The following is a 21,873-nucleotide window of genomic DNA, read 5'->3' on the forward strand; positions in this document are numbered from 1 at the left end:
GAAAAGAAAATAAGAAGCAGAACATAATACACAAGGGTGATTGTTACTTGGTATCGCACTTAAAGAAATATTTACAAAATTAGTTCATTTCGTGAAAAGCATTATTACGTTACAAGGTAATACACGAATACTAGTCAAGTAATTAGATTGAGCTTAGTAGCTCGATAAATAGGCACATACATTCCAAAACCGGCCCGGTACTTTCATCATGAGCGATAAATAAATTGTTAATAAACAAAATTCGATCAAGTTCTTATTCCACGTGCACCCAACTACACACATCTTCTTCGATTGAAATATCGCATTTGTACGCGTAGAATCATTAAAAAGAAGGTGATTCGACACCGGAAGAACCGGGCCAGAAATGAAGTCATTAATCGTCTCTTGGAACGATACGTTATTTACGAATTTCCATTTCTCATTTCTGTGCGCTCACCGCGTTTGCCAGCCATCTGCCCCGCTTTAAATTGCGAAACGATTCTCGCCATCGGAACCGTCGTTACGTACGCGCGCGTAAACAAATATCCGCTCGAAATTGGCAGCCTCGCGAGGACGTAATTAAGCTGCCTCCTTTCCGCCGTTCTGTCCACTGCCTCTCGCTTCGATTTTACAATCTCGCGTGCAAAATGGCGATCGAGCCAGCTGGAATCATCGCGAAGCAACAACGAGACGTTCGCAGTTAATAATAATTAATAGATTAGCGCGATACAACAGGTGAAAACACGATGATAAGTCATAAAATGAGTATTTTTTCGAATTTCCCTCGAAGCGAATCTCGCTCGACTATCTCCTTTTATCCGATTTATCCGTCTATGGTAGACGGATCGAGAAAAACGTGGTTATCGCGATTTTCTCGTATCTTCGTGTTCATCATCGCCGCCGAGAAGATCTCGCGCAATTATCGTGCAGTTCTCGAGTTGAGAACGTACGACAATATCGTCGCATATCCTCGATTCTAGCGAGGAATCGCAGGAATTCCCGAGGAATCAGAGAGAGAGAGAGAGAGAGAGAGACGAGATAAACGTAACTTGATTACAAGGGAAAGCAATTCGTATCGTAAGCCAAGCCGGAAGATATGTCTGGGGAACTGACGTGGTATCCAGCGTTTACACGTGTAACGCTGACTTTAAAATCGTTCGAAATAGCAACGTTTTATCGAATGTTTATCGGCGGCGAGCGCGCGCACGCGAGATAAAACGATTCGAACGTGCAGAATGAGAACGAACAGAAGCGAGAGACCAGAGATCTGAGAACCGCGCCTTAATGGAAAACGGACTAACGACCCGTGGAAACGTTAAACGCAGTCACGTACGACGCAGGTAACGATCGACGAGTGACCAATCAATGGTCATTATTTATGGTTATGGGCACGGCCACGGGGCACGACTGCTTTTCGTACGATTCCGCGGGTCCCCGGTAGCTACACCTTAACGAGTGCCGTGGAAAAAATGTGAACGATCGCGGGGAACGGGCGTAGACGGGATAAAACCGACGTCGATCCGCTCGATCGGCAGAATTTCTGTCACACGTTTCCACGCGCTACGTCTCTCTCTCTTTCGCGAGTTGCTGCGACTGAAAGTCTCACGGTCTGACTATTCTTTCAAACACTCGTTATTATTGTCGTTCGCTCGCTCTCGACGAGAATTTCGGTCCGTTCCGATCGAAACGAGAAAACGGATCCCTTTTACACGCCGCGAAGTTTGATTTATTACCCACGGGTCATTGTCTCTAACTTTTTCAAGTCCGCGGCGAATTGTTTCCCGAGTGAATGGTTTCTTCGTTTTTTCGATTGATCTCCTCGAGTGTTGAAAGGAGCACGTCGCGAAATTCGATTCGTCCGGGTTTTCAATCGAACCCGGGAACCCGGAGAGAGAAAGAGAGAGAAACTAATATTGCAATCGTAAATCATTATAGTCGTTCGATTAATTGACGTTAGGACCGACAGGGGAAACGCAATAAATGCTCCATTCAAGCCCTTTCGTTTTCGTTCGCGAGAAACGAAATGAAACAAGGGCACGCGAGAATGGATAATTAATTATTATTAATGAAATGCCTGTCCACGATCAAATGCTTTTTTAACCGGTGTGTTTTTTCTTTTTTTGTTCTCAGGACGAAGTAAGTAACGAGCCACGACAGTTAGAGGCCGTACGCTCGGGCGCTATAGACGAGACGATTATGACGAGAACCGCACCGGACGAACGTGAGCGTTCTCGAAGCCATTACTATTTCACCCTCGTTTGTGGTGACACATGCTGCCTCGTATTTTAGTCTCTCGTTTTCAATCTTCCAATGGACGTCTATTTTCTAAACTAACTTTAGGGCAAGGACATCTTCATCTCGATATAATGTCTCGGTGAACGAAAGTAAGAAAAAAATGAAATTCGTCAAATTTCTATTGAAAATGACGCAGTCACGGTGTCCCTCCTCCGGTGAAAAAGAGGTAACGGTTCGACAGTTCCGGTATTAATATCGATTGTATCGATCTACTTCGCAGACTTCTCGAAAGAATGCAACACGTAAGAAAATTAATACCTCCTCCTCGTCTGAAAAATTCTTCTTGCGCGAGAAAAAGCGGTTGGCAGGAAAAATCACGTCGGGTAAACAGGTGGCAATTAACGGAGACGAAGAGGTCTTAATTCTTCGAATGACATTTCACTCGTTAGTCGGCCGCGTTTCCCGTTCGTTTCCGGGAATAGCGCAGCAGGCGAACCGCGGCTAATAGCTCATCCGCCGCGGACGACGCAGAAACCAAACGAGACGTCTGACGTCCCGATGTAAATTATCATCGAATCTGGGTTATGAGCTGCCTTCCTCCGATCCTCGTGTCGAGAAGACGGACCCCCTTCGGTCTGTGTCTACCACTACCCCATGGCCCCACCTCTCTCGTCCTGGATAACGAGGGAGCCAGCCTTAAAACTGTCAATCCGTTGGGGAATCCAACAGTCCCGAGACGAAGCTGCACCAAGAGCCGCGGTCGTAATTCTCGTAAACTCGGGCGAAGAGAAGCGAAGCGAAGAGAAGAGAAGAGAAGCGGAGAAGGCCGGTCGGTCGGCCGTGTGTCGACACGCTTAGCCTCGTTTGTCCCGAGTAATGGCCGTAGTCATAACTCAACTCGCGACTCCGAGTCGAGCATCGAGCCGAGCTCGAACCAGTCGAGGACCTCGCGATCCAGTCATTTCTGCTTGCTCGACGTGACACTTACACGCGACTGGCCGCGATCTCGTTCAACGAGGGAGCAGGATAGATCAGATTCACGGAAACCGGACGAAGCCGATCCGGCTCGTTTTCCCTCGCAAACGATCGCGCAACTTCACAAGCCTCTCTCCTAAGGAGACGAGAGATTATGTCCGCGCGGATCATTTCATCTTGGCGAGGAGTCAATTGCTAGAAAATCGTTGTCCGAACGATCGACGATCGCCAGTATGTAAATTCCTCGCTCTCGTACTCGACAGCCAGTGTATTTTCGAGTTTTTGCGAAACTCGAACGTTTCAATCTTCCTCGCCTGTCGTTTCTTCGAACACGCAACGGCAGAGAGCACGCGTATCAAGGACAATGTTCCAACATTCTTCCGAGATATACCAGTATCGAAACCTTCGATGCAGAGAAGCGCGTTATTCACTTTCTAGTGTAGCAGTTCCGTCTTCGAGGAACGCGTTCTCGACGATTTATACCGGTTGCTGGTGCCATTGTTGAAACCACAACTTTATACGCTTGAATTGCACGAAACGGAAATTGCTCTCTTTCGAAGTACGACGTTCGTAGATTATCGGTTTGATAATTTCTTTGCAACAGACTTCCCAAATAAACGATCGGCATTTCTTCATCGCAGAGGACCGGTCAGCTTCCCACGCAGTGAACGTCTTTAATTACGCGCGTTTCCTTCCACGTGAGGCACCAATGAAGCTATATTTTAATAGGAACTGAGGCCTGGTGGCGAACGTATCATCTGCTCTAACATTCTCGTCGTTAGCGTACACCTAACGAGTTTATGTGGCCAATCGATGGAAATTGGCTCGACCGCTGCGTTCACCCTTTTTAACCCTATCCTCCTCTAGCGTTGCTCCATTCCATAATCACGGGTTTATCTTCCGTCAACGGTGAACGCGAACGATCATCGATAGTAAATTTGCTAAATTTTTGAGATTGATTTTCACTCAAATAATCAAAAATTTCAGAACTCTGTGGATGCGCTTTTTGTCCAAAATTTGTAACGTTTTCTCATTTGCAAGTTTTAAGTATATTTAAATTTAACTCAGGCAAGACAGATACTACTTGGTAATTTCTATCCTCATTTTAAAATTTTGAAAAACGACCCGAAATACACTCGCAATGACTGAAAATTAATGGTAATGACTAGATTCTCATAGATAGTTTTGCAATGTTGGTGGATTTAAATTCTCCGAATCTTGCTATTAGAAATGTAAAACGATGAAGTTGCGTTAGTCCATTACCTGCAGCAATGAATTTCTGAAACGTGATAATCGAATCGACTAAATGATTGCTCCTATTAAATAGAGCCTTCGAACAGAGTTAGGTTAATTCTTTTTGTATTGTAACATTGCTCATTTGATCAACGCAACAACAATCGCGTATAGAGACGCCTGAATCGAGATCGTTGTAAGAAACACGAAGGAAAAAAGAATCGTTCGTTAGCACGAAGGGAAAAGTCAACGACGATCGTTTCCCTTAAAATGGCGTCGCGATTCACGATGCCTCAGAGGCTGATTCTCTGGAAAAGTTCGTTCGTCAGTGACAGGCTGGTAGATAGTTTCATTAACGGTGATTTAGAGAAACGAGCGAGCAGGGCTGGTAATTAAAAACAATAATGAAAGTCTGGACGCGACGATCGTTAATTAGAATTGATAATTGCGAGCGGCGATCGCGACAGTTCGCGGGACAGCGCGAAGGCTGGCCGGTATTGAGAAAATGTTCCCTGTAGCCGGTCTCTCGCAGACCCGTGATAAATTTTCCGACTTCTTAATTGATTTCTGCTATAGTCCGCTGTAGCAACGCGGGGTATACTTTTGCGAGCATTTAAGCACTCGACTGCAAAACGTGGAGTGATACGTGGAGAGATTTCCTTAACCCTCTCTACGTGTTTCAGAATGATTCAATTACCGTTTCACTCGAGCGTAGTTGCAATCGAAAAATTTATAGGCAATTGAAACATTGACACGCCATTGCAAATATATATATCGATCCAGTGAATTTATTTGCCAGTTAATTTGTGCTGGTACTTGATAGATTCGATACGCGAGTGTGTTTCGGTTTTCATAAATGAGAGAAATGTACCTGCCTGGCCAAATAATATCCGTATATCTTCTTATTAGATGTTGAATATTAGGGAAAAAGTATTTATCGATGATGTGAAACGTCTAATGATAAATTTCTCCTTTCTCAAAACTCCCTTCAAGAAACTCAAACGAGATGGCATCCCTTCATTCCAGCCACCAATCTATCATTTTCAATTTCATTTCACAGACAAAACAGAAAATTCGATTTCCCATTAAATGTTGAATATTAGGGAGAAAGTATTTATTGATAATGTGAAACGTCTCCTTTTGTTTCTCAAAACTCCCTTCAAGAAACTCAAACGAGATGGCATCCCTTTATTCCAATCACCAGTCTATCTTTTTCAATTTCGTTTCGGTTTCACGGACGGAATAGAGAGAATTGGACGCAGCTCCGACAGACACCTGCGCGATTGCAAAAATAACGTAACTGCCTTTTTAGATCGACAGCGATGTCGTAGAACCCGTGGCTGAGCTCGCGTGGTTTCTCGACGGTATGATCCAGCACCTGTCCCAGTTCGGTTCTAGTACAGCTCACCGTTTGTTCCAGAGTATCGTTTAATGAATTCCTTCGCGTCCCTCCCCTCCGCAGTCGTTTCGCGTCCATCGTCGCTGGCAGACGTAATTAAAAGGAACGTGACGCGCAAGTTTAGTGGCGCTTTAAGAACGGGTCGGATCATTGCACGTACGCGACACCGCGCGCGATTCACGGTGTGTACGATTCACTTCGCGCGGTTTCCCGCCGATCGTTCGCTACTTCGATCGTGGCGATCATGTCCAGGAGCTCGTAATTATCGGCCAAGCTTTATAGCTCTAGCTACTGGTCGTACACCAGCGGAATTCCAAATTACGAGCTTTTCCTCTAGTAGAGCCTTCGCTTTCGAAACGATATCGAGGCAGAGTTTATCCGTGCACTGGTAGACTTCCAAGTTGCAAGCTTCCCCTCTACATACGTAAACTACGAAGAAGAATTTCTAGTTTACGCTTGACGAGTCATTTTATACTCGAAGCTTGTTCGAAATACTCCACAAGATAGAGACAGTATTTCTCTATGTTTCTGGTGAATTGTACGGGTGATTAATTGGCAAGGAAACAGCGATTATACGATGATCGTACGATCGTCGTGAGTCGAAGCTCATCCAATAATGAATAAATATAGCTTCAAATAAATCCCAACTATTCCATCGCTATTCCAAGACGCAAGTTTTATCCCTTTTATCGTACAATCGTTGGAAGGGAAAAACAATGAAAGTATCTGACACATCAGGCATCGTTTCGCGGATTTCGTTTCACGCGAGACACTTGATTACTTTCTATTCACCTTGGGTGAACGGCGAAGGGGAGAGGGGATAGGGGGAAGAGAAAAAGTCCTGAAACGCCGTCCTCATCGTCGTTCACGCCGCTCTCCGCGGGGTTTTGCAAGAACGATCGATAAATTTATGAGGACTTGATCCCGGAGCGTTTCTCTTACTCCTCGCTTCCAAGAATCCGTTGGAAACGGTCTCCTTTCTTGGCGCGATCCCTGCCCGATCGTCCCGACCGTCTAACTCGTATCTTTCAAACACATCCAGCGATGGACCGGCGTTCCAATACCATCGCCGCCGATCATGCAACACCGCCTCTGGAAATACTTTCCTGCCGATTGAGACAGAAAAGAAACGCGATGGGCGTTTCTCAAGCTGGTCGCCTTCTTTTTCTTTCTACCCAGTCCGAAAGCCGCGACTCCGCGATGCGGATGGGGACAAAGCTTGCCGGGGACACAAAAACGCGACACTCCCTTCGCAAGAACATTAGGACGTACATGATATTTGAATCGCGGCGAGATTGAATCGCGTCGAATGACCGAGCGGTATCGAACGGTTTTTTAGTCGCTTCTCTCTCGAGGAGGAGATGATTTCGCTAAATTCATCGATGAGAGCTTGTCGGTGCAAGACGAACGTTATTTACACGTTTCGTCTTTCCCGATCTTTTTCCACCAATCCCAAGGGACAATTCATCGGATTGCCTGCGAACCAATTCGAAGCGCAAACCAGGCCCCTCTCGTCTCTTTCTCTCTCTCTCTCTCTCTCTCTCTCTCTCTGTCTCTCTCACCGCTGACTCGACACCGATATACCGGCTGCAATTAAAAGCAACGTGACCGGCGAGCCAACCGAGCAAAACAGAAAGAGAACGACCCGGACGGTTTCTACGATTCGTTACGCAAAGGCTGAACCAGGCTGGTCCAGGGGAAACCTGGAGGTTCTTTCTGCGAGAGCAGAAGCGCAACGTATAGATCGCCGCTGTAGCTGTCGCGTTTTCGCGTTTCGAGGATGAAATCGAGCGGGACGATCGTACGAAACCGACTAGTCGTCCTTCGGCGACAAAACTCTCTCGCGCCTGGCCTCGTCGCCCGGATGACAGGACAATGATGAAGCGGTTTAATTGTTCCCGATCCGGCGAGTTTTTCCGTCAATTGGATCGCATCATCGGTAAAATTCCTGGCAAGAAGCGGATAATCGACGTCGGTGTCCCTGCGAACCTGGACCGTGCCGGTAAAAACCCAAGCATTCGCGTCATTGTTCATCTTTTCTCCGTGGAATACGCTACGTTTAAACATTCTCCCCCCTCCGACGACGATTCAATCACCTTCCATTGGTTTTTCACTGATCTAGACGATATCACCATCCGTTCCATTCGGTAGTGTCTTCGAGAAAGAGAGAGAGAAAGAGAGAGAGATGTGAGAGTATCGTGTTCGCTTGTCCTTCGATTCGTAGATCGTTAGATTCAGTCGTTTGTCAAAGAACAACACGCCGTTTTGCAACGGTTAGTTAGGCTAGTAAGGAAAACAATCGCGTGACGCGTAATGCTGAATCAACGTTCTTCAACTTTTCCTTGGCAGAAATATTCCAACGATATATACATATACATGTACGTGTGTACCTAGAGTTACGTTATATTGTTACCGGGCAAATAGTCCGAATAATTCGCGTTTCCCTTAAAAATGGAAACGGACGTGGCAAGATAAACTGCCTGCCCGATGGGAAACGCACGACAACGACGAGACAGGTGACGAGAACTGACAATGACTCGCGGCGTTAATCAAGGACGCGGCGAGCGAGTTGAAGAGGAACGACGCGCGCTCAGCCAGCTCGGTAGCTGACGTCTAACTCAAGGATAGGTCGAGAGGAAATTAGTGTTCGTTCGCGGCCGCACGTCCCCGGTATGCGAGGTACTTTCGGGGGGATGTACTCACTCTCGAGGGCGTCTTAGCGTTATTGGTTTTACCCCTCGAGACGCCTACGGCTGCCGAGAGGAGCAGGAGGTGGTTGTTCCTTAAATGGAAAGCGCGGAACGGCGAAAGACCGACAGACAGACAGAGAGAGAGAGAGAGAAACATAGAGAAACGAGGGTCGAGAGAGCGAGAAGTGGGTTCCTGAATGCCTCTTTCCTGCCACCGACAACGAGACTACTTCGCTTAAGTAATTAGACTGCCGACCGTTCGTTACCTCAGTCATTTCTGAGTCGAGTAAGAGTACGAGAAACTGCCTGGCCGCCCTGTCGCTTTCTCGATCGTTCGCTTTCAACGCTCTAGGAATTTTTGCATCCCTTCAGGCCGGTTTCCAGTCCTTACTTTTTCGGCTCGACTCGCGAAGTCACATTTTCCTCGTAGGTGCTTGGTCATGCCTTTTTCCAAGAAAATAAGAAGGCGCAATTTCTCTGAAGAAGGAAAATCAGTCGTGCACGAGAAGCAGAGACGTTTCACGAGGTTTCGGCTTGTTCAGCAGTGAAAATATTTGCACTAACGGAAAGGAAACTCCAACTCGACTCGCAGCCTCGTCTTCATCCGTTTGTTAGTTTCCACGCTGGAATAATAAATACCAATAACCAACGAGTGGTTGAGACTTGTGCAAATACATGATACATCGTTTGTCTAATTCTTCAGTCGAAATTTCATACTCTGAACTGGCAATTTTCCACTCTGTTCGATCGATTCGATAGAATTAAATTGTGCAGCGTTCGGAAGGAACCGAGATATACTCTTTCGATGTATTCGTACTGTTTTATTAATAAACCGATCCGAAACAATCGTTTCGCGTGATTATCGAGCCAGATTGCATCTCGACGATCCGCCCAGGAGAGTAATGAAAGTCAGGTATGCGGATGAGGTGGCAATCATTACGACGAGTTATTAGCCATCCCGGACAAGTATACTCTTGCGTTCTTCTTGCATTCGAGGAGCATGTCGCAACGCCTCTCGTTTCACTGTCCAAGCCTTCGACTGACAAAACGAGTCGAAAATGAAGGAAACCCTCGCGTAAACCTAGAAAAATTCGCGTTGTTTTCTTCACTTGCGTTCCAATTTCTGGGAAACGATTTATTTCACGCGGAAGAAATTCCTTCGTGCTCATCTTGTACTTGACGAACGACGCCCATTCCAGTGTTGTTCCCAGCATCGTCGAAGCTACCGATCGACAAATCATCGTCAAAACATGCCCCAGACAGACAGGCTTGTTGCCACGTTAATTCGAAGACACGGCAAATAATTAGCGTTAAAAGGGGAAAAATAATTTCCTATCTCCTACGCGCGCGAAGGAGTGTCTCGAGGCAGCAGCTGGAATATAAACAACAGCAACAACGCGTTTGATTTACGATTAAGTTGTCTCTGTTAACTCCGCGTGAAGGACTCGTAGCAGATTTGCCGGACGACGATAAACTACGAGGAGTATCTACGAAGGGAAGGACTCGCTGTGGACCAACTATTCCTCTCGTCTCGGACAGACGTTTATTTCGTCCAGGGGTGGGAGAGGAGAGTTTCTGAACGAACCTCTCTCGTTACGGTAGAGTTGTACACGAATAACCAGGGAACAGCAGTTAAGACCGGCTAGACAATAAAAGTTGTCGTAAAGTTTGTCACTAAACTGTGTGCCGCCAGTTCGTTAATTTCTCAGATTTATTGGCGCGTAAACTTGTTGAATCAATGTTCACCGCTGCCGCGAAACGGCATTACGAATCGTTATGCAAGGCTAATTTCTGATTGCTTCGCGTACCCCTTGAACACCGTGAATGCTGGAGAGACCTTTGTTCGAGGGAACAGAGCGGAGGTTGATGGTCATTCCTAACAAGAGGGAATTACTGTCTCGATGTCTTGTTAAGGTGCAATTGCGGGAGAATGTTCATTCAAAATGGAATTTGTTAGAGATTCTTCTAGAGGAAGGAGACGAGAAAGAGTGTTTTGTTTCTTTGGTACGGCTCGAATCGTACTAATTATAATCCGTACCTCTGTCGAGAGATACGATCGTTTACTTAACCCTTAACGAGCGAGGATCGACTTTAACGATCAGGCGAAAAATCTTCTATTTCGATCTAAACTCTTTTTAAGCTATGAGTGCAAAAAAAGATTTATTGCATCCCCTTCTTACTTTTACTTTAACTTCTCACTTTTCTTTTACACAAAAAAAAAAAAAAAAGAAATCTTCCAACCGCAGTAACCCGAATTCTCCGGCCAATACGACAGATATCAGCTGACGATAGGATCCTACCGTGTTGCAGGTCCGCGCACGAGAAGGGTGAAGAGGTCGGACGGCCGTGGTAATGGCGGCACCCCCGAGGAGAAGCGGCCGCGGACCGCGTTCAGCGGCGAGCAATTGGCCAGGCTGAAGAGGGAATTCGCGGAGAATCGATACCTGACCGAACGAAGGAGGCAGCAGCTATCGAGGGATCTGGGTCTGAACGAAGCGCAGATCAAGATCTGGTTTCAGAACAAGAGGGCGAAGATCAAGAAGGCCAGCGGCCAGAAGAACCCGCTGGCCCTCCAGCTGATGGCCCAGGGTCTTTACAATCACTCGACGGTGCCTCTGACGAAGGAGGAAGAGGAACAAGCGGCCGAACTTCAAGCGAAGTGACGACAATAGGATCGATCGAGTAACTGCGCCTAAATCCATCGACGAGGCTCGTTCGTCTCGAGACCTCGCCGAGAGTGAACTTCACCGCGTTGAATGTCGGTCGCTGGAGGATGAGAATGTGTCGTTGACGGAATATCCGGCGAATGGCGATGGAAACGAGAGTGAGAGAGAGAGAGAGAGAGAGAGAGAGCAAATGTATGCGTTAGTCTTAGATTATTTAACGTTCCTCCTGTAAATTTTCTGCGAATGATTATTACCGAGATCAAAAAAAAAAAAAAAGAAAAAAGAAAAAGAAAAAAAGAACTTGTGCTCCAAAGATCGCGTTTCTTCGTTTGAAACGTCTTCGTCTTGTTTTCGATTTACCGAAATTCGAAAATGACCGAACTCGAAGGTCGAATTGAGTCTGACGGAGGTTCGTAGGTTGGGTGTTTGTAATTTCTACGTTTGCAAAATTGAGTTTATTTATTACTTCGTGAAGACAAATTCAGTGCCACCGGACGGCGACTATTATTTGAACGATTGCTGAACGAATTTGGACGATTCGTTCTTTTAGAGCTTCCCGTCGTAACCTCGAGATCGATGAAACCCGCGTCGCAACGAATCCCGCGAGAGGAAAGCTCACGAGTTACCGGCGTTAAGAATCGAATGATGGTGGTCGTGCGCGCGACGATACGCAACGATAGCTATCATTCAATATCGTTTGTAAGGGAGGAATCAGCACGCACGTTCCTATGTCGTGAATAATAAAAATGTCGTATTTAAATCTGAGGGAATGAACAGAATATATGAATAGTCGATCGATCGTCGCAATTACACGCGCGAATCGCGTCAAGTCATGGTGAAATGGGTTGTACAGTGCCATTTGTACAGTTTTCTCGCGAACACAATAGATCGAAGATAAAACGTATAAAACAGTCATCGTTCTTTGATAAAGGAACCAGTATTCGAAAGAGAGAGAGAGAGAGAGAGAGAGAGAGAGAGAGAGAGAGAGAGAGAGAGAAACGAATGAAGAAACTTCAACCGTGACAAGAATGTGAATAATAAGAGAGAAAGAGAGAGAATGTAAGAGTGAATGTAAAATTCTAGTTTCGTTCCGTTAATTTATTGTAAAAATGTAAGATATCGTACGATTGCGATGTGCAATAGAAAATGTTACACATATACATATGTACGAGGAGCAGTAAATAGTACGAAGAAAATTGATAAATCTCGTCGTGTAAATAAAATGCAACTTAGCGAGAACGTTGGGTCTCGATAGACTGTTTAAAAATAACTTAGTTATTTATTTACTATACTAATACGAAAGGTTCGATACAACGTCGAGCACTTATACCTTGTAAGAATTATTTAAAGATCGAATTAAATATTCCCACTATCACGAGCCACGTATCGGCGTATATGCTTGTTCTATCTTCAACATCCATCCTGTTCCTTTGGTCACAGATAATTCCCCGACTGTGCACGTGTGGTTTACTCGGGACGGTCGGGATAAACCTTTTTTCAAACGTCTACGCAAAGACACCGACGATGCTGCGGCTTGATAAACAGTCGATTAAATAATTACGCGGCACCGGCAAACCGAATTAGCCGGGTAATTAACGGCGGTCCCATTCCTAATAAGATACATACACGGGTTTTCTATAAAATCAAACACACTTCGACTGTGCGCGAGATAGCAATATACTGGAAATTCAGTGTCTGGTTACAGATATACGGGGCATTGAACTTGTAAGTTTTTTCAAGAACTCTACTATATAACTATATCGAACACAATATAATATGATTCTAACGCTCAAAGTACTGTTAGCAGACAATCTGAGAAAGTTCTATTCTAAGGAATCAAGTTCCACTAAAATCCATGTAATGGAGAGTAGAGGATCGGAGATAACAAAACTAATTCTGGGACACGATTCTCTAGAAATGTTACGCTGCAAGTTCACACGTCCATTTGATATCGTTAAAGTAAGAAGAAACGAAAACCCTACCTCGGTTAGTAATATCCAATTGAAAGATCTGCAGCGAAAGAAAAGTGAGGCAAGGTGATCTCGCGATCTCGGTACGTTAACGCGGCGCAGCCGATCGATGCCGTGAAAGCGGTACTAGACGCGTGCTAATTAACACCGGGAAGGGAATCAATCGAGCCAGATGTTTATCGAAATGCATCGACGCGAGGCTGGCTCGCCGAGAGAGCAGACGAGAGAGAGAGAGAGAGAGAGAAAGACAGAGGCGAGAGAGGCGATCAGTGTCGGGATAAAAGGTTTCGGGGCGGGTCGATTCGCATTCAGCATTTGGCGCATGCTTCCACCCCCGAGAGCCGTATTTCAGGCCCGTCCAAACCCTATGAAAAGCCCCTCCTGCCGGCGCGATATCGATTGATTTACAGTCGAAAGGTGGCCATCGTTGATATCAAACCAGCCACGCCTACGTTTATACCGTGAACGCGATGTGCGTGTGTACTCGCACGGTGAGTAGTGTCGGTTGACGCACTTTATACATCATTTAACCTCCGCCAGCGTTGTTTCGGTGCCTTCGTCTCTCGACCCACGAGTCGTTCGAGAGACAAATCCAAGACGATCGTTAACGTATGTACAGGCAGCTCGTGACGTTCGTACGAATTTCGTGACGTTCGTACGAATTTCGTGACGTTTCGAATTTTTCGTTGCAAAGCACGAAATTCTACAATTCAGCAGAGTAAGAGTCTTTCGAACGACTTACCCGATGAAACGTCGAGGTCATGTGGAAGCTGGTGAGTGGCCGTCGTTTGGGTCAGGAAGCGAAGAGATGGAAGATAGAGTTGGTCGACGTTGGGGAATAAATAATTTCATCGGTCCCCTCGTGTATCCCGGAGTCCCACGATTTTTCTTTTTCGACAATGGAGCTTTCGGGTTGTTGGCCCGAGAAGATCGTTCGGGATATCCGAGGGACCCGGCTCGCCTTCGGGAACGTACCTGGTAAGTAATAGACGACATTAACGTACAAGCTACAACGGCGACGTCGCGATGAGTAATAAGCGGCGATTATTTTTTACAAGAGCTGCTGCTCGGGGACGGACGGAAGTTTGGTACCTGAATCTCCCATCCCGCGATGTATCGTCGGCTGAATTTAAACGAAATTTTACGAACTCTTCGAGTTTAAACTCAACTCAGTCGACTCTCATAAACTTAATTATTTAAATTCCGAAGTAAGTCATTTGCAATCAGACTTGGCAGCCTTAAGTTAAAAGTAAAGTTATTCGAGACTTTCATATCCGAAATGGCATTTATATTTCGTGGAACGAAATAAAAATCGATATTTGACAAAAGTTTCTTTCCATCGAAAAAGTCGCCTGGCGCCCGAGTAACGCTCGGCCCAGAAACGCGTCGTCGGATCGAGGGAGAAGAGGCCGGCAACCGATACGTCCCTGTCAGATTAGAATCGCGCCACTTGACAGACTCGCGCTTCTGTCTGTCCGGTAGGCGTACACGGCCCCGGAGTCGAGACTACTCACGGGCGAAGCGCGGCGCAGAGCTACACAAACGACTCTTCTTCGTGGCTCCTTTGTCCCGGAATCTTTACAAATGAGATACAACCAGAGAGAAAAGTCGGAGGCACGTGAGAGGAGGTAGCAAACATTAACCCTGTGACCGACCCGTTCGACATTCCTGAGCAAACCGACCCGTGCGCGCCTCTTGTAACGCGGCGGGAACAGGAACCACCGAGCCCTTGGGTAGCTTCGAGCCTCGAAAATTATGCATCCGAGGATCGACGACACGCCGTGATTCATTCCACGTTGACGTACGCTCCGTCACTTTCGGAATCGTCGACGAAACGAATCGAGATCAGATGGACGCTGGTTCTCACCGATCGAAACGCGTCCGATGCCGCTAGGGCACAATCTCTGAATCGTTGGGAAACGAAACGGTTTCCGTTTCACGCACGACCGACGATCTGATTCTTGCGAACGACAGTTCGGCTTATCCAAGTTTCCCTTTTATGCATGCAACACGCTGCCTATTAGCCCGGCTCGATCGTTCGAACCGTTTCGAAGAAAAAGAATCAGATGCAAATTCGTCGGAGATTACCGGTCAGTTTGGTTCTCGGTCTCTGTTTACATTTACGAGGTCAGCACAACAGAACGAGCCGATCCGGGAGGCAGTGGTATATCTCGGTCTATCTCGCGCTATAAATCGCTGGTAAATCGCGCGTGGTCCACGGTCAATAAAGTAACGCGGAAGGGAATTATTGAGTCGGTTAATCAGCCGTAAATAACGTCGTAGAATTCTCCTGGTTGCACGCCAGATAAGCAACCAGGGGAAATGGAGGAGAAAAAAGTGAAAATGGTTTATAGATAAGGGGACGCGCGCTATCAATCGACGTTGCACTTACCGTGCTTGCATACCTCTTGACGCGTTCTTCGCGTACCATCGATATACATATATCCGGACTCGCAGATCTTTCGTCCGATAGTATCTCAACCGCGTGATTTTTCACGACATCATACCCGGTTTATCCCGCTTTTGCGTTACGTTATTCGTCCTTTTGTCTTTGTCAATGTTATTATTTTTTCGTTTCTTTTTTTTTTCTTGTTACTGCTTTTTCATGGAAAAGTTTGACATGAAAGATTGTTTCGAGTTTCTCAATTTCTCCAATTTCTCCGTTTCAAAAACATTCCCAACATCTCCAATTTCCCGTGTATTTTCAATTCGAGTTCTACAATTTCTTGCGTTATTGAACTCGTCACCGGATAGGCTACGCGGGTCGGCTGCGCGGGATTAAGAGAGGGATAATAATTCGTGGCGGCTGTGAGAGATCGGTAGACCGAGATCTTCAAGGATGATCGTCGTTAGTGAACGGAGCATTAGTCGTACGGTAGCCGATGCCGATGGATATGCTCCACCGTCAGTGGGGAGCCAACGTGGAAAGCACCGTCGGGAGATCTGATGGTGACGGGTATTAAAATTAATGGTCAGCCGTGTACGCTGACGTGTCACCTTATACCTCCATGCGTCATTTTGATTGACCAATAAATTATCTCGTGGAAGGTCTCGCGCGTGCTTGGCCATCGGTGTTCTCGCGGTTCTTTGCTCGTTCGAGTAAAAGTCGGACCGTTGTGCAATTTGTTGGCCGTTTCACGCGGTGAAACGAAAGCATACTTTTGCCAACTTCAGAGGTCGATAACCATCTTTACAGAAATTTCAAATCAGCGCTAAAGTATCTCTAGGTAAACGCAAGGATATACGTAAACGTAAAACTCGTCGTTTCAATGAAGAACAGAGAAAGTGTAGACGAAACAGTAAAGATCTTTCAATTTTCGCCGAAGATCACGAAATTAAACAAAAGAAAGAGCTGGGTTAATCCTAACTAGCGTATATTTAAATTTCACGCCGTAACATATCCAAAGATAGAACTTTGAATATCTGAGAACCTGAGCATTATACGAGATAGGGTTATTTGAATCAGCCAGTAGATTAATACACGACAGAATCGCTGTAGGTTCGGCAATAACTCCGCGACGATGGTTCGTTCATTCGTCGCATGCGTACAGCAGTCGCTTGCGACAGAAACAATAATGAACTCTCTGTTTGGTGAATTTCCTCGAAACAGCTTGAAGCAGGCTTTAATGGCTCAATCCGCATGTTCTGGCAACTCGATGTGTGGGCCAGCGGGTCGATGGTCCCCTCTGAAATTTTCTTCTGCTGCTGGTCCCCATGGTAGGCGCGTTACCGGCCACCGATGGGACAAAACTCGAACGCGGTGCCTTGTTTTTAGTTGCACCACAGGCCAAATGACCGGGACGCGGCACTCTCATGCATGAATGCAACGTCAGCTGCCATCCCGGGATATGGCGAACTCTTCATTAACCGTGCAAAGGGTTACGGAGAACGGAGAGCGTCGTCTCTGCTCGTGGAACGGTTCCATGATCCTTAAATATTGTTACGACTGTCGCAGGTAAATCTGAATTTTAATTGGCCAACGATAACATATGGGTGACGAATGCCGAGCTATATCCAAGAGTAATAAGATAACGTTGCCATCTTCCGTATAAATCTGTGGCTGTTCGTTTTTGTCGTTGGTATTTGAATTTCAATGTTAAACTTTGAAAAAGTAATTCAGAGAAGCACGAGTTCGACGATATCTTCAGACACGCACTCACTGGTAAACAGTTTTACAAACACTGTTGCGCAAATATTGCTTGCGAACGATACGCAAGCAAATGACGAAACCGTTCGTCGTTTGAAATATTCGCGAAAATAAGTAAAGACATATTTCCAGAAATTTCAGTGAAAAAAAGTGTCGAGGTGGCGGAGACACGCTTTTTTATTTCATCTAGAGATTTCTCCCTAAGAAATCGGGTCCAACTTATTCTGCGGCGTCGTTACCATCGATCGACACGATACTCAGTGTGAATAGAGAACAATGCCGGTAAGACGATCCAATCCCCGATTCGATGACTTTAACGAAAATTAAGTGAGATAGGTCCGGACGGGCCGATGCTTTCTGACAGCGGCCGAACTCTCCGCTGGAATCATAGGATCGGTCGACCGGTATTTAGTTTCCTAGTGTCATGTCCACCTTTACGCGTCCGCGCCTCTCGACAAGTCCGAACTCCAAACATGTCTGACCGTGGACACTCACGCGCGTCACAGCTCTATTCGACGATCGGAACCAGTTTTAAAAGCTAAGTCACGCCAACTTTTATGGATTATAAGGAGGTCGATCAGGAGAAATTACGGCGAGTTGTTTCTTTTTTTTTTGGTTTTTTCCTCTTTTCAGACAGTTTTAATTTTCTTCCAAGTATCACGCTCGTCTCTCTGGGACAAATCAATTTTGAAACTTCAGCAGGAAATTTTCTATTACTTATGTACATTCAATCGTCAGAAGTTCAATGAATCTACCATTAACGAAAATTTCATTCAAATGAGAAAGAGAGAGTGAAGCAACTCTACTGTCCCAGTCTAATCTTCGAGAATAGGCAATTTAAACTGTCTGGATGATCACGAGCTACTACACTGAAAGAACTCGTGCAAATATTTTCTTAGGGGTTCTTAAAAAAGATTGTACGAAGCAAGTTCACCGTACTAACGAACCACGGGTTCGGTATGCTATTCGTGATCTCGATACAAATCTGCACGATTGCGCAAAAATTCGCGTCAGATCGAGGAGCGACGAGGAACGAGGAGGAATTCCCGAATCCGTGGTAGCCTATAGGTGGATGAGTCACCACCTTCGGGATCAGGCGAAGAAGGTAAAGAGCCGCGGCGAGCAAGAGAGGAGAAACAAGAGAAAAACGAACACGAGAGGAGCTGAAGAGAACCTCCAAGTGGTGGGGACATCATGGTGGAGTGGTGGTACCGGGTGGAAAGAGTGAAAAGGGAGAGGTGGGATTCGAACCCCGGGACCACACACGACGCTCCACGCGTCTGCGACTCGGTTACATTGCTTAATTGTAAACGGCCCAGTGGTTCTCATGCAGGAGCTCTTTCCCTCTGTTTACACTTTAACTCTTCTCAACAAATTACATCTCAAAATAGAAATTATAATTATCCAACAATCAGTACGTTCTTCCAAACATTGACTAATTTCTGGAGTAATTACTGTATCATCGTTGTGAAAATTCATTCGCGATATAGTGTCAGAAATGACAAAATGGGAGATAAATTCGTTTGACGAAGAAATTTAGTCTCGTACCAGAATAAACAAGCCACGTGAATGGCGATTCGTAGCACTTGTTAGTTGGAGTCGGAGCAGGTGTTTGTGGTTTAGATTTTTAATGACATCCGATTGGAAAGAATTCGAGGAGGGTTCGTGTCAGAAGTATTCGGATCGATGATTACGAACAAGAGTTCAAAAGTCTGATTCCTTATCTGCGATATCGTTAATGCCAACGATTGTTCCCTTGCGGCGGTTCCAACTAATTAAAACCAGAATCTCATCGAGTCTTCTTCGTTCTCCGCTTTTACCTTGTGGCTTCCCACCATTCGTGTTGTGACCATTCTCTTTTCTCCACTTTTCGGCATTCCTCAAACGTTGTCCCGTCCTTCTTTCTTAGATGTCTAGTGTCCCCTTAATAGGCTTACATAATGCTACCGAAATAGGTCTCGACAAGATTAATTTTACTTCGATGCAACAATGTACTTATCTAAATCGTACTTGGAAAGTGTAGTCGAAATAGAAATAGAAAAATCATCGTGTACCGTGAGTAGAAATAGTGATAAACTAATTGTTTATTATTTCCCTTCGAAGATAATCCGGAGATATTAGGTTATAACGTTTGATACATATGTAGAACGTTTTTATAGATGCGAAAGAAAGGACATGCAACGGAGGACTTCTTCAAATCCCCATGCTTTTGTAGTATCATTATCCTCAGGCATCTCTGAAATCCCGTCAGGGAACCTGTTGACGATTCCCAAGTGACTTTCGACCTTTTTTTGTCGGATCTTGTTCGAAACATTTGGGACAATACTATCAGATACGATATTTCATTCGATTCTTCCAAGTTAGATTAAATTTTCGCAGTCTACGTACGTAGAGAACGTTATAGAATCGACAACCACATCAACAGTTCATTTGTTATGATATTTTATAAAATTAAGCGTACGATAAATATAAACGTAATACTACAGAAATACTGCAGAATTTGTAAAATAGAGACGATGTTGTGGGATATTTTTATTAGTATGTACTCTTATTAATAATTACTAATAATTATTATTTGATGCAGAAAAAACATATTGAATTATTAATCGTTCGAGTTATTAGTCATTATTGATTGCGAGAAATTATGTGAAATTATGGAGTATAAAATAAGTCGGAAAAGAACATTCTACTCCAAACGTATAAGCCACTTACCTCAATTGCGTCGTGAGCTCCGTGTTTGTTGACATGCCGGCGAGGCGAGGCACGACGCAGCGTAGTACGTATATTTTGATCGACTGCCGCCGTACTGAGTAAGTTTCCGGCAACTAATAACGATTAAACTCTCGGGTCGTTTAAGAAATTTACACAAACGTTCCCGGCGTTTACTGTTCGACTGACGTACTGCGAATCCTTCTACGCCATTAACGTTCCAAAATTCGTTCATAATCGAGTGTAACTCCCGCCTAAAGTACAATCGGTGTGAAGTGACGCGCATATACGCATATATATTACTCCAATTTTACGGTAATTATTCTACTCTCACGATTTATATTAATATATCACTCTAATCTCACGATTTATATTAATATGTTACTCTAATCTCATATACTACTACATCATCCTATACTAAGTGATTCGCATTGTCCATTATACGGTATAAAATAGTCCACTCCTATTGAAATCACTTCCTTTTACTACTACTTCTTGTATATCAGTGTTCATTTATCAATGTTTAGTTCTTAATAATATCAAACTCGTAAAGAAACGACACACAATTTAATAAAATACGACACGGTAAATCACACTAGCACTTTCGATACTCATTTTGCAACTGACTAACGCGAATACAGTTATTGCAACCCCAATACGAATCGACCAATGGGGGACGTCGGTTCATCATACGTCACAACATACAGTCTACTCACGTATCAGTGGTTTTTCATTCGGTAATTCAGAATTAAATATTATCGACAATAACTCACAAAGCGATGAAATCCGGTTAAACGGAAAAATATAACGCAATATTCACTTTTTGTAACTTGTGAGTAACGCAAATACTATTGGCATCAATCGGTGTCTATTGACATGCCGGTATGGCGCGACGTAATTCTGTTCCAGCGTACTACGTATGTTTTGTTGATCGACTGCCACAGTCTCGAGCAAGTTTTTCTGGGAACTAATAACAATAAAGCTCTCGAGGCATTTAAGAAATAAACGCGAACATTCTCGATGTTTACGGTTCGACTGACATTCTGCGTATCCTTTTGCGTCATTATCCAAAATAATATTCCAAAATTCGTTCACAGTCGAGTTTAACTCTGGTTAAATACGGTCTACTCGCATATTAACCGTGAAATATACGTGCATATTACTCCAGTTTTACGATAATTACTCGTACGTTATTCTAATTTCACGATTTTCGCATAATAATTCGCATTATTATACAGTGCAAAATAGTCCACTCTTGTAAAAATTATTTCTTACTGTTACCTGTGAACAATATTTATACATCAGTGTTCATTTGTTACTGTTCAGTTGACAATAATATGAAACTCGTAACGAGACGATACATAATTTTGCAAGAAATATGACACGATAAATCACATTAGCACTTTCGATATTAATTTTGCAACTAACACGCGTATAAAGACACTAGCTGCAATCTTGACACGAATCGACTAATGGCAGACCCGTTTTGTCATACGTCACAAAATATAGTCTACTCGTATATCAGTATTCTTTCATTCGATAATATCGAATTAAATATTATCGATGGTAACTCATAAAATGATATCCGATTAAACAGAAAATATAACGTAGTAGATCTTATTAACATCTTCAATATTCAGTTTTTGTAAAACTAAAACTTATAAATAAATATTATTTGCATGTATCTCACAGTAATATCGATACGATTCGTTCAATAGTGGGTGGCATCGATTATCATACGTCGATAACAGCGCCACACGGTGTATACGGCGTGGCGATCAATTAAAAGAATAAACAGTGTACGAGAAAAAACCGCGCGTAATAAGCGACTTTGGTGAAAGTGCAAAAACGAGCTGTTAAACCGAGGAAA

General features: G+C 44.6%; 2 protein-coding genes across 3 annotated transcripts in view; one reads left to right on the plus strand and one right to left on the minus strand.

Annotated features, from left to right (window-relative positions):
* Nucleotides 1-12,555, plus strand: part of LOC122529249 (putative uncharacterized protein DDB_G0291608) — an 89,660-nt gene extending 77,105 nt beyond the window's left edge. Inside the window, exons 2-3 of one of the 2 annotated variants that reach the window (XM_043655162.1) lie at nucleotides 2,110-2,115; nucleotides 10,804-12,555. In XM_043655162.1, the coding sequence (XP_043511097.1) occupies nucleotides 2,110-2,115; nucleotides 10,804-11,174 (377 nt within the window). In that variant the 3' untranslated portion in view covers nucleotides 11,175-12,555. The remainder of the gene's footprint in view (nucleotides 1-2,109; nucleotides 2,116-10,803) is intronic. The other variant, XM_043655163.1, reaches the window with a different exon arrangement.
* Nucleotides 12,556-13,899: 1,344 nt separating this feature from the next.
* Nucleotides 13,900-20,238, minus strand: LOC122529267. Its single transcript, XM_043655215.1, has 3 exons — nucleotides 20,181-20,238; nucleotides 20,007-20,119; nucleotides 13,900-14,122 (listed from the first exon to the last, which is right to left on the minus strand). Exons 1-3 carry the CDS (start codon nucleotides 20,236-20,238, stop codon nucleotides 13,907-13,909), a joined length of 387 nt encoding a protein of 128 aa, XP_043511150.1. The 3' UTR covers nucleotides 13,900-13,906.
* Nucleotides 20,239-21,873: the final 1,635 nt, after the last annotated feature.

Source organism: Frieseomelitta varia, unplaced genomic scaffold, assembly GCF_011392965.1.
Source record: "Frieseomelitta varia isolate USP_RPSP 00005682 unplaced genomic scaffold, Fvar_1.2 scaffold_281, whole genome shotgun sequence".
Lineage (NCBI taxonomy): Eukaryota > Metazoa > Arthropoda > Insecta > Hymenoptera > Apidae > Frieseomelitta > Frieseomelitta varia.